The 13,715-nt window shown below is 38.2% G+C and overlaps 1 protein-coding gene across 2 annotated transcripts in view; it reads right to left on the bottom strand.

The window, feature by feature from the left end:
• The window catches only part of AAAS (aladin WD repeat nucleoporin), a 75,926-nt gene that overhangs the window by 29,291 nt on the left and 32,920 nt on the right, over positions 1-13,715 (bottom strand). For both annotated transcript variants that reach the window (XM_053708309.1, XM_053708308.1), the window contains exon 13: positions 8,118-8,211. In XM_053708309.1, coding sequence (XP_053564284.1) covers positions 8,118-8,211 — 94 coding nt within the window. The remainder of the gene's footprint in view (positions 1-8,117; positions 8,212-13,715) is intronic.

Below are 13,715 nucleotides of genomic sequence, written 5' to 3'. Positions count from 1 at the left end.
GGAGCGTAGAGCATATTTACCGCCACTGCAACTCTAAATACCAGCGTTGCTTACGGACGCGGCCAGCTTCAAAAACGTGCTCGTGCACGATTCCCCCATAGAAAACAATGGGGCCATTTGAGTTGAAAAAAAAACCTAACACCTGCAAAAAAGCAGCGTTCAGCTCCTAACGCAGCCCCATTGTTTTCTATGGGGAAACACTTCCTACGTCTGCACCTAACACTCTAACATGTACCCCGAGTCTAAACACCCCTAACCTTACACTTCTTAACCCCTAATCTGCCGCCCCCGCTATCGCTGACACCTGCATATTTTTTTTAACCCCTAATCTGCCGCTCCGTATACCGCCGCCAGCTACGTTATCCCTATGTACCCTTAATCTGCTGCCCCTAACATCGCCGACCACTATGTTATATTTATTAACCCCTAATCTGCCGCCACCGCTATCGCTGACACCTGCATATTATTATTAACCCCTAATCTGTCGTTCCGTACACCGCCGCCAGCTACATTATACCTATGTACCCCTAATCTGCTGCCCCTAACACCGCCGACCCCTATATTATATTTATTAACCCCTAATCTGCCCCCCACAACGTCGCCTCCACCTACCTACAATAATTAACCCCTAATCTGCCGACCGGATCTCACCGCTACTATAATAAATGTATTAACCCCTAAAGCTAAGTCTAACTCTAACCCTAACACCCCCTTAACTTAAATATAATTTAAATCTAACTAAATAAATGAACTATTATTAAATAAATTATTCCTATTTAAAGCTAAATACTTACCTGTAAAATAAACCCTAATATAGCTACAATATAAATTATAATTATATTGTAGCTATTTTAGGATTTATATTTATTTTACAGGCAACTTTGTAATTATATTAACCAGGTACAATAGCTATTAAATAGTTATTAACTATTTAATAGCTATTGTACCTGGTTAATATAATTACAAAGTTGCCTGTAAAATAAATATTAATCCTAAAATAGCTACAATATAATTATAATTCTAAATCTAGCCGTAAGAGTGCAAATATACGTTTGTTATACAGATCAGCAACCGCATTACAACTGCCCCTAATGTGTGTTGTTGTACCCTTTTTAACTTTACCGCACCTTATAACTCACCCTGATAGAATGGTGAAACATCCAGGCCGACTACTACAAGGTAACCATAAGCTGCTATTATATACCTCCTTAATATTATATCTGGCTCTACCATGTTAAATAGGGGTCACTGAATTGTGCCCTTTAAAACAGTTGGCTATTATGCATATCTTTTCAGTATTTTCCTGTCGTCGGGTATAGGGCCCATGCCCAGGGGACAGGATATATACCTATGTTCTTTATGCCACAATACATCCTATTAACTCAGAAGCAGTCTTAGCCTCAAGACTTACCTAGAGGTTCCTTCCTGGCTGACCACAACCTATTATCCATTAGTGTGTAGATGGTTATGTTTTGCAAAGCCCACTAACTACAAAGTAACCATACTGGGCTATTTTTGGAGTTTGGTAGCCTCTAGCTATGGTAGCCTATCACTAGTTATATATGTACTCTCTTAAATGATAAAATGGTGGCTGGCCCTTGTTCCATCTCCCCTCCCCCAAAAAACTAAAAGTACTCTGGATTAAACAAATTATGTCCAGAGGCTAAATGTGCGGTTTCTCTCGCAAAATAACGCAAATAATTAAAACATCTCTTTATATATTGAAGTTAGAACCACATGCTTATACAATTCAATACCATATGTTTGGGCACTTTATGACAATAATTCTATGATGATGTATTTTTAGCTACATTGTGGTTTCAGTTTAATATGACTAATATTCTATTACCTCTCTTCCCACATTTTACAAAATTTATGTAAAACACTCCTCTATCAAAGTGGGAAAGTATTTTCTATCATATTCTTGATACCATTCGCTTATGTTTGATAACATTGTTCTCCTCCTCTACACAGTAACTCTTTAAAGTGTTGGGACTCAAGGGTAGCCTCTCTAGTCAGAGGAGTAGGAACACACCCATCTCAAGCAATACACAAAAATGAGGATAATAGAGGAATTGAATACAGTCTATACTTGGTTGTTCCTTAAGTAGGTTAATAATTGCTTTTTCGTTTGTACACCTACAAAAACCTACTGTCCTATATATATACAATTTACTATGATCTACGAGTGGACATTTATGTGGACTTTTCTGTACTGCATTATACTTGTGAATATATGTTAACCCTCAATAAAAAATATTTTAAAAAACAAAACAAAAAAACAAGACCCAGATCGCTTACTAACCCAGCAGATTGGCAACGTGGTCACATCAACTAGGAAAATCTCCAGAAGCACACGCACTGAGAAAGAAAAATAATACAGGAGATAGTCTCTAGACTGAACTAGATCTATCCTTTGAGACAGATCTGAAAGTTCTCCATTCTATGTAAAATAGCAAAAGGAATAATGTCTATGGGATACCATTAGACCAATCCCCTCCTATTCTGAATCACTGAAAAGCGAAGAAAATCAGCTGCAGCTAGATTCAAACTCTAATGGACATTCAGCGTCAGTAGCAGGATCTGAACCAACAACCTTTGATTTGCTAAGCCCCAAGGCTAACCACTAGGCTACATTGGCTGCTTAGGCCTGCTATTGGCTGGACAGTAGACTGCAGAGAGAAGAAAAACCTTCACCTAGATAGAGAAACTATTAAGGACCAGGCATACCGTCATTGGTGTACCTAGGCGGTCTCCCATTCAGGTATTGACCAGGCCTGACCCTGCATAACTTCTGAGATCAGACGGAATCGGTGCATTCAGGGTATAGAGGTGGTAGACCCAACTACAAAAACCCTGTGGATGGAACAAGGGAACACTCCTCCAGATTAAATTTCCCTGGAAAGAAGATTTCTCTCTTTTAATGTTAAATGGTACACATTTAATTGACCTCGAAAGGCTAAAGGCTGGTTCGACCCTGCCGGATATGAATCTGAGACCTCGAACAAGCTCTTGTAGTTAGGGCACTTACCAACTGAGCTACCTCACCGGCCTTGAGAAGGACCGGAATCAAAGGAACAAAAAATCCTTCCGGTCAATGTTCGTTATGAACAGGCCCTCTAGAACCAAAGGAAAAAGGATACTACTTTGAAGGACAGATCTGAGTTACCGGAGGTAAATATCTAGATCCCGTTCCAAAACCGGGACAGAGATACTTGTCTTCATACCTGGATGCCGATACTCTAGAAAGAAAATCCGCCCCTGGGATGAAAACCCACACCAAAAAGCATGACTGCCCCTACAGAAAGAGGAAAAAGAAACCTTCCTTTAGTCTTAATCTCGTTACATGCGGTAGGAAAACCCCTTTTGTACCCTTAAAGTCAGAGGAAATTTCTGCTACATCAAGTTCAAACAAGGTCTCATCTTTAAAGGGAGATGCCAGAAGCGTGGATATGGAGGAAATGAACCTGCCACTGCAGAACTATAAAGCCTAAGCTGTACCACTAAACCACAGGTAGGCTTCTCATCCGACCATAGATTTCAGCCACAATGCCCGGCGGCTAGGACAGCAAGGCTAATAAGACAAGGTATTGTTCTAAAAGAACAAATAAACCTCCAGCTCCTTATCCATCCGTAAAAGAGCAGCTACCCTCCATAGGGATCAACTACTTAGGGTACCGTGCATTTTAATGGCGTCAGCAACAGGGAAATCCTATAAAGAACGGGAGACAAGGAAAAAGGAATCTCTAGCTTCCTCTACACCTGTGAAAACTTCCATAGCACATCTTTCCTAAAGGAAAGAATATCATAGAAATTATCAAGTTCACAAAACTTCTAAGGGTTGACAACGACAGGGATATCAATGTCGTCCAAGTAGTTAAAATCTCCTATAACAGTACACAAGGTGTGCAAGCATACAGCTGAATAAGATGACCTCAGCATCAGATATAGGAATTATACTGTCTCAATCTGAGATTTAACTCTCAGAACTACCAGAGAATCTTCCTCGCCAGCCTTAGGAGAGAGAACAACCTGTGGAGCAGAACCTTACTATCTGAATCTTTAAATGTCCTCTTGCGTTTCCCCAATAAGAAAGGAAAAGCAGAAAAGGCTGCAGATACCGCTGAGGATACGTGAGCTGTAAAATCTGCCGGCAATTATACTCCTCCAGGAGATTTAGAGGAACGGCAGGGCACTGCATGTGACGCCATAAAGGTATGGGACAATAAAGGAGAGAGCTGTGGCATTGCCTAAACAGCCTCATCCTGGGAGACATGATGGCTCAATCAAATTTAATTTTAAGTCTTAAAATGAGTTACTTTGACTTCTCTGTTACTATTCTTTATCCCAGAGGAGAACAAAACATGTCCCAATTTAACAAGCCATTGTTTCAAAATCATGAACAATACATATATATATATGTCCTACTAGGGCAAAATATACAGCACACAGAAGGAATTCAATGAACGTTTCCTTCAGAAAAACGTAAAATAACATTATATATAAATCCTTCTAGCAATACACAGAAGGATACAATGAACGTGTTTTTAGAAAAACGTCTACTCAATAAGGCAAACAATATCCACTATCGTGAGCAATTATCAGAGTCAAGGAAGCTCCAAGTCTTAAGTCTCTAAAATGCAGAGGCATACTAATAAGAGAAAAATTCCAAGTCAGAGAAAAAGGGGCGTGTTCACATGATCGGCTCATGAAGAGCTTAAAATGGCTCTTATCCGCCGCAAGGAAAAGAAGGGGACGGGAACCCAAGCCAGCACAGAGAAAAACAGATAGACACAAAACCAACGAGTCAAAACAGCCTTCTTCATGCCGCCAAACACTGCCTGCGCTATGAAGCCCCAACTCACACAAAAACATGAAGAGTTGAACATTTAAGTTAAACATAAAGCGCTGCGCTTATCTAGAGGAACACTCAGCCCCGTAGGAAGAACGCCACTAATAAATGTTGCGCTCTTCTAACAAGTCCCGCCATATCAAACACACAAAAAAACAGTCTCGATCCTCAGACTAAGAAACAAAGCATAAACAGTGTATTTCTAATTCTGCTAAGCATCTAAAACTTCTGCCCGCAAAAAATAAAGGGTAAACAATTGTTTAAGGGTAAACAATGGAACTATGAGCCCTCAAATAGAGAGTTAACCCTTCCATGTTGTGAAAGGAATTAACTCCTAAGTCTCCAAGTCACAGCAATATAGTCCCTGCAACTGCCTTAACAAAACTAAGGATATATTGTCCCTTGACTGCAGAGGATCCTCAACCCTTTCAGTGCCAGCCTCCTAGCCCCAGAAGACAAAAAAGGCACTTACCTGCATTCCAGTCGCCCGGTAGTCAGATGACCTCACAAAGTATGAGAGGATGCCTCTCCTCACATAGACCTGTGGAAAAAAGAAAGACAGAGTAAACTTACTCAGGCTTTCTATACCAGGGCAGCAACCTGTTAGGAAAACGCAGCAAAGCCCACTTTTCAAGTTCCTAACTGCTTTCAAGCCACCACTGCCCTACTGAAGAGACTAACGTGGAGCATGGCTATACCCCCCCCCCCCTTGAAAGGAAAGATCAGAGCAATCCTACTCTGCTTTCAAAATAATAAAATCTTGATTGAAGAGAAATAATTCAGACACTAAAATATTCACCTTTTCCTGTAACGCAGGCAAAGAGAATGACTGGGGGTTGTGGGAAGGGAAGTGATACTTAACAGCTTTGCTGTGGTGATCTTTGCCTCCTCCTGCTGGCCAGGAGTGATATTCCCAACAGAAATTGATGATGATCCGTGGACTCACTGTGTCATTATAAAGAAACATAAATATGAAATAAAAAATAAACAAAACAAGAGAATAATTGTTATTGCCAGTGACAAATATGGCAGGGAGCAGTGGGGTGGGTGAAGGGGGAGATCAGGCAGGTGGGAGAGTGATGAGGGATCTACACTACAGAAAAATTAAAAAATACAACTGCATACTGGGAGACTGTCAACCAGTACCTAAGATGGTGGGGGGTGGGGGTGGAGAGATCTCTACACTAGAGCAAATATTAACCTTACAAGGTAACTGATTAACCCCTTCACTGCCAGGAATTTCAGAAGTGTGGTGAGAAGCTTCTAATTGCAAAAAAATGGCAATGCATGCATGTCTGCTAGTTCTGTCAAAGGGGATCTTAGAGAAGCTTTTACAACCATTTGTCTTGTAACTGCAGTAGTTGTGTTTAAATAATTTTAGTGAGGAACCCAAAGTTTTCAAAAAAGTAAATTTTATTATATGATAGTATTTGGAAGCCAAATAGTGGCATCAAATATAACAAAATGGGCCTACTGTAGATCAATACCTTGGATTGTTTACCATATATATATATATATATATATATATATATATATATATATATATATATATATATATATATATATGTTTCATAGGTAAATAAAAAAATTCTGTTTCAACTGTGAGATAGCAAAAGTTCTAACAATTTGCTGTTAATTTGGGCAAGTCTTTCTCTTAAAATTTAAAAAATAAACATCAAAATATAAAGGTTTTGACTGCTTTCAACTGCCTTTCTGTAGAGGTGGTATTTCGAATACAAAAGTAGCCACCAATGAGCAAGCGCTACCCAGGTGCTGAACCAAAAATGGGCCGGCTCCTAAGCTTACATTTTTTGCTTTTTCAAATAAAGATAGCAAGAGAACAAAGAAAAATTGATAATGGGAGTAAATTAGAAAGTCGTTTAAAATGGTATGCTATATCTGAATCATGAAAGAAAAAATGTGGGTTTAGTATCCCTTGAAGGTTGATGGTGGATGTACTATGACCTAGTTCCATAGCCCTAGTGACTCTATAGAGAACTTGTTAAAATGCTAGTGTGGTCCAGCGCAGTATGTATTTAGCTCCACTTTCTTGAAGCAATAAAAATATTTGAATAAAGCCTTTTTGCTTGGGAACAGGAGCATGTACCCTTTCAAGGAGGTGGTCCACCAATGTGATCAAGATTCACCAATAAAAAGTAAGGTCTGTGATGGATTTGTGAAATACAATACATGTGGGAGTGTGAGAAAAAGGCTAAATGTGTTTTGCTCCAAATGAAAAATATTACAAACATACCATAAACAAGTATCCCACTGGATGGTCCAGGGAAAGATGAAAGAATCAGACCTCTCTGGGCTTGGCTTGGAAGGGCTTTGGGTGATCAGTGCAAAGAGTTTGGGTTCTATTAAGTATGGGGAAGAATGAAGATAAAAAAGATTTTCAACAAGAACAAAAGAAAGGAAACAGATGGGGCTTTTAGGGCGAGAAAGGTGCCTTCAACCCAATATTTTTCTTTAACCGTAAAGTCAAATGCCTCTGTTTCTCATGCTGAACTGCATCCTTTGTCCCTCTTCATTAAGGGGACATGAAACCCAAAATTTTTCTTTCATGATTCAGATAGAGAATACAATTTCAAACAACTTTCCAATTTACTTCTATTATTTAATTTGCTTCTTTCTCTTGTTATCCTTTGCTGAAATGTTTAGCTAGGCAAGTTCATGTGCAGCAGAGAACCTAGGTTCTAGCTGTTGATTGGTGGCTGCATATATAAACTGATTGTCATTGGCTCACCCATGTGTTCAGTTAGAAACCAGTAGTGCATTGCTGCTCCTTCAACAAATGATACCAAGAGAATAAAACAGATTAGATAATAGAAGTAAATTAGAAAGTTGTTTAAATTGGTATTCTCTATCTGAATCATGAAATACATTTTTTGGGTTTTATGTCCCTTTAAATGCAAAAAGCATCAAGTGAAGTATAACAGATAAAAAGATTTGCTGACTGGATACTTAATAAGCTTGTTAAAATATGCACTGGGAATAATTCAGTGACCACTTACAGCTAAATATTGGTAGTTCAAAAGCTTTGTCAATTAAGATCTTGCAATCTGTAGAGAGAGAGCACATAGCTGTATATTAATTGTCCAAGGAAAGTGGGTGAAACTAGGAGGGTTTCTTTTGAACACTTTATTTGTTTCTGTCAAACAGTTGTCTGGAATCATCTCTTGCTTTGTGTGCTGTCAAGATTAATGTAACTGTAAATAGGTGGATTGTAAACTTTAGTTAAGCAAACTACATATCTACTTACCTGACTTCTCCCCACTCAGTGTCACGTACTACTTCAGACACATCAGCAACCACAGTGGCACTTTGACTTCCTCCAACATAGCCCTTTGTCTCTCCTGTTAGTAACATGTTACACCGTCATTACACTTAGGGCAAGATTACGAGTCTTGTGGCAAATCAGTTGCGAAAACACCACGCCCGTTATGGCTTTTTCGCTTTGGGGTTGCGCAGCTATTATAAGTTGCAAAATAACATATTGCGTGCGTGTTAAGCCGCATATTGCAAACAACCAAATCGCGTGCACGTTCACGTATTCCCCATAGAAGTCAATGGACAAGACAAATAGGAAAAAAAACCACACAAAAACCCTAATATGTTGCGCAAAGCCCATGACGTAAAGCAAAGCCCTTGCAAATGTTTAATTTTGCAAAAATATTTTCATAACGGAATATGTTCTATTTATTTATAAATAAATATTTCTCTATATATGTGATGATTTTTGGACTGATATATCTATTTATAGCGAGATATGTATATGAATAAATATATGACTAGATATCTCAAGATCTATTAGCGAATATCTCTCTGAAAATCCTTCTGAGATATTGTTTAATGTGCATAAGATTGTTATGTGAAATATTTTCATTATCTCCATAGTTAAACATATCTCTATACATATAAATCCATGCTTCTCTATGTATGTGTATGTATATCAATGTAAAATCCCTGTGTCTGCTTTTTTTTCTAACACCTGCAGTCTCGTATGTTTGAGCCCTTATAACTTTTGTGTGCAATATTTTTTTTTAAACATTTTTTATTAAGCAGTGTTAATGAGTGTAACTGTACTTTGTAATGCATTTATGAAGTGTTTTGTCAAACTTTTATGTTGCGTAAAACTTAACTACAGCTCTTCGAGCGTGGAAAGAATTGTTGCGTAAATCGTGATTTTTCAAAAGTTGTAATGGCTGCGCAATGGAAATTGATTGCGAAAAGACCAAATCGCACACGGAAAAGTCACAAAGCGCAACTTGTAATCTTGCCCTTAGAATGTACACTTTATCAGAAATAAGAGAAAAGTATTAATGCTAATTTACAGATTACTGCTTAAAGGGCCATAATACCCAAATGTTTAAACACTTGAAAGTGATGCAGCATAGCTGTAAAAAGCTGACTAGAAAATATCCCCTGAACATCTCTATGTAAAAAAGAAAGATATTTACCTCAAAAGTTCCTCAGTAGCCACATCCCATTGTAAAGGATTTCTAAGCAGCATATTAGTATGTCTGTCCCGGGACAGCTGAAAGGATGAGCCTCATGCACTCTCATGTTATTTCCCTATTGAGTGTAACAATGAAATCTCATGAGAGTTAAGTGAAATCTCATGAGATCACAGTAAAAGACTTCATGACCTCAGCACTGCTGATGCTGATTGGCTGCTGTTCATTTCTTCATTTTTATTTTTTTTACCTGCAGCTGGGAGCAGCTTAGTATAACTTTTTACACAGAACTTACTCTGCTGAGCTGAGGAGATTGTGAGGTAAAATATCTTCTTTTTTTACATAGAGATACTCAGGTGATATTTTCCTGTCAGTTTTTTACAGTTATACTGCATCAGTTTCAAGTGATTTAGCTTATGAGTATTATGTCCCTTTAAGTTTACCTAGAAAATTGTGAACTATTCTTGAAACTATATCTCTAGAAATATGTAAACAAACTGGAATATAGTGTGCAGGAGATAACCAGTAAAAGTATACTCAGTGTATTAGTATTTGTAAAATGCTTGTAATATGCATAAAGCAAACTTTAAAGAAATTTACTTTGCCTTTTAATATAGAATAATGTTTTCTGCACATACATTGTACATACACAACTACCATACATATAGTTTGCTTCTTTATACAATTGTAATTGCTCACTGTATTTGCTATATTTGTATGAAGGATATGATTACATTTTTATATTGTTACTGACATACTTTTATCTATCAAAGTTACACCAAAGCATAGGAATTGACAGTAGACAAGAACAAGAAGGCCACTTGAGTCTGCTAATCACCTTCTGAAGTATAAACTTAATTAATTTGCAGGATAGCCTTAGGGATATTCCAGGCACTGTATTCCTAACCACCTTTATTGTAAGTCTATTCTATAAACCAGCCACACTTTTAAGTAAAGAAATGTTGTTTGCAAATTACTCCTGAACCTACTACCCTCTAACTCGAGATCATGAACCCTTGCATTTGTATTTCTTTCATGTAATTAGCAAGAGTCCATGAGCTAGTGACGTATGGGATATACATTCCTACCAGGAGGGGCAAAGTTTCCCAAACCTCAAAATGCCTATAAATACACCCCTCACCACACCCACAATTCAGTTTTACAAACTTTGCCTCCGATGGAGGTGGTGAAGTAAGTTTGTGCTAGATTCTACGTTGATATGCGCTCCGCAGCAAGTTGGAGCCCGGTTTTCCTCTCAGCGTGCAGTGAATGTCAGAGGGATGTGAGGAGAGTATTGCCTATTTGAATGCAGTGATCTCCTTCTAAGGGGTCTATTTCATAGGTTCTCTGTTATCGGTCGTAGAGATTCATCTCTTACCTCCCTTTTCAGATCGACGATATACTCTTATATATACCATTACCTCTGCTGATTCTCGTTTCAGTACTGGTTTGGCTATCTGCTATATGTAGATGAGTGTCCTGGGGTAAGTAAGTCTTATTTTCTGTGACACTCCTAGCTATGGTTGGGCACTTTGTTTATAAAGTTCTAAATATATGTATTCAAACATTTATTTGCCTTGACTCAGAATGTTCAACTTTCCTTATTTTCAGACAGTCAGTTTCATATTTGGGATAATGCATTTTAATTTAACATTTTTCTTACCTTAAAATTTGACTTTTTCCCTGTGGGCTGTTAGGCTCGCGGGGGCTGAAAATGCTTCATTTTATTGCGTCATTCTTGGCGCGGACTTTTTTGGCGCAAAAATTCTATTTCCGTTTCCGGCGTCATACGTGTCGCCGGAAGTTGCGTCATTTTTTTACGTTATTTTGCGCCAAAAATGTCGGCGTTCCGGATGTGGCGTCATTTTTGGCGCCAAAAAGCATTTAGGCGCCAAATAATGTGGGCGTCTTATTTGGCGCGAAAAAATATGGGCGTCACTTTTGTCTCCACATTATTTAAGTCTCATTTTTTATTGCTTCTGGTTGCTAGAAGCTTGTTCTTTGGCATTTTTTCCCATTCCTGAAACTGTCATTTAAGGAATTTGATCAATTTTGCTTTATATATATGTTGTTTTTTCTCTTACATATGCAAGATGTCTCACGTTGCATCTGAGTCAGAAGATACTACAGGAAAATCGCTGTCAAGTGCTGAATCTACCAAAGCTAAGTGTATCTGCTGTAAACTTTTGGTAGCTATTCCTCCAGCTGTTGTTTGTATTGATTGTCATGACAAACTTGTTAAAGCAGATAATATTTCCTTTAGTAAAGTACCATTGCCTGTTGCAGTTCCTTCAACATCTAAGGTGCAGAATGTTCCTGATAATATAAGAGATTTTGTTTCTGAATCCATAAAGAAGGCTATGTCTGTTATTTCTCCTTCTAGTAAACATAAAAAATCTTTTAAAACTTCTCTCCCTACAGATGAATTTTTAAATGAACATCATCATTCTGATTCTGATGATTCCTCTGGTTCAGAGGATTCTGTCTCAGAGGTTGATGCTGATAAATCTTCATATTTATTTAAAATGGAATTTATTCGTTCTTTACTTAAAGAAGTACTAATTGCTTTAGAAATAGAGGATTCTGGTCCTCTTGATACTAATTCTAAACGTTTAGATAAGGTATTTAAAGCTCCTGTGGTTATTCCAGAAGTTTTTCCTGTTCCTAATGCTATTTCTGCAGTAATTTCCAAAGAATGGGATAATTTGGGTAATTCATTTACTCCTTCTAAACGTTTTAAGCAATTATATCCTGTGCCGTCTGACAGATTAGAATTTTGGGACAAGATCCCTAAAGTTGATGGGGCTATTTCTACCCTTGCTAAACGTACTACTATTCCTACGTCAGATGGTACTTCGTTTAAGGATCCTCTAGATAGGAAAATTGAGTCCTTTCTAAGAAAAGCTTATCTGTGTTCAGGTAATCTTCTTAGACCTGCTATATCTTTGGCTGATGTTGCTGCAGCTTCAACTTTTTGGTTGGAAACTTTAGCGCAACAAGTAACACATCGTGATTCTCATGATATTATTCTTCTTCTTCAGCATGCTAATAATTTTATCTGTGATGCCATTTTTGATATTATCAGAGTTGATGTCAGGTTTATGTCTCTAGCTATTTTAGCTAGAAGAGCTTTATGGCTTAAAACTTGGAATGCTGATATGGCTTCTAAATCAACTTTACTTTCCATTTCTTTCCAGGGTAACAAATTATTTGGTTCTCAGTTGGATTCCATTATTTCAACTGTTACTGGTGGGAAAGGAACTTTTTTACCACAGGATTAAAAATCTAAAGGTAAAAACAGGGCTAATAATCGTTTTCGTTCCTTTCGTTTCAACAAAGAACAAAAGCCTGATCCTTCATCCTCAGGAGCAGTTTCAGTTTGGAGACCATCTCCAGTCTGGAATAAATCCAAGCCAGCTAGAAAGGCAAAGCCTGCTTCTAAGTCCACATGAAGGTGCGGCCCTCATTCCAGCTCAGCTGGTAGGGGGCAGGTTACGTTTTTTCAAGGAAATTTGGATCAATTCTGTTCACAATCTTTGGATTCAGAGCATTGTTTCAGAAGGGTACAGAATTGGTTTCAAGTTGAGACCTCCTGCAAAGAGATTTTTTCTTTCCCGTGTCCCAGTAAATCCAGTAAAAGCTCAAGCATTTCTGAAATGTGTTTCAGATCTAGAGTTGACTGGAGTAATTATGCCAGTTCCAGTTCCGGAACAGGGGATGGGGTTTTATTCAAATCTCTTCATTGTACCAAAGAAGGAGAATTCTTTCAGACCAGTTCTGGATCTAAAAATATTGAATCGTTATGTAAGGATACCAACGTTCAAGATGGTAACTGTAAGGACTATCTTACCTTTTGTTCAGCAAGGGAATTATATGTCCACAATAGATTTACAGGATGCATATCTGCATATTCCGATTCATCCAGATCATTATCAGTTCCTGAGATTCTCGTTTCTGGACAAGCATTACCAGTTTGTGGCTCTGCCGTTTGGCCTAGCTACAGCTCCAAGAATTTTTACAAAGGTTCTCGGTGCCCTGCTGTCTGTAATCAGAGAACAGGGTATTGTGGTATTTCCTTATTTGGACGATATCTTGGTACTTGCTCAGTCTTTACATTTAGCAGAATCTCATACGAATCGACTTGTGTTGTTTCTTCAAGATCATGGTTGGAGGATCAATTTACCAAAAAGTTCTTTCCTCAGACAAGGGTAACCTTTCTGGGTTTCCAGATGGATTCAGTGTCCATGACTCTGTCTTTAACAGACCAGAGACGTCTAAAGTTGATTGCAGCTTGTCGAAACCTTCAGTCACAATCATTCCCTTCGGTAGCCTTATGCATGGAAATTCTAGGTCTTATGACTGCTGCATCGGACGCGATCCCCTTTGCTCGTTTTCACATGCGA

Source organism: Bombina bombina, chromosome 3, assembly GCF_027579735.1.
Source record: "Bombina bombina isolate aBomBom1 chromosome 3, aBomBom1.pri, whole genome shotgun sequence".
Classification (NCBI taxonomy): domain Eukaryota; kingdom Metazoa; phylum Chordata; class Amphibia; order Anura; family Bombinatoridae; genus Bombina; species Bombina bombina.
The sequence above is the reverse complement of the archived record's forward strand: the minus strand, read 5'-3'. Positions and strand labels throughout refer to the sequence as shown.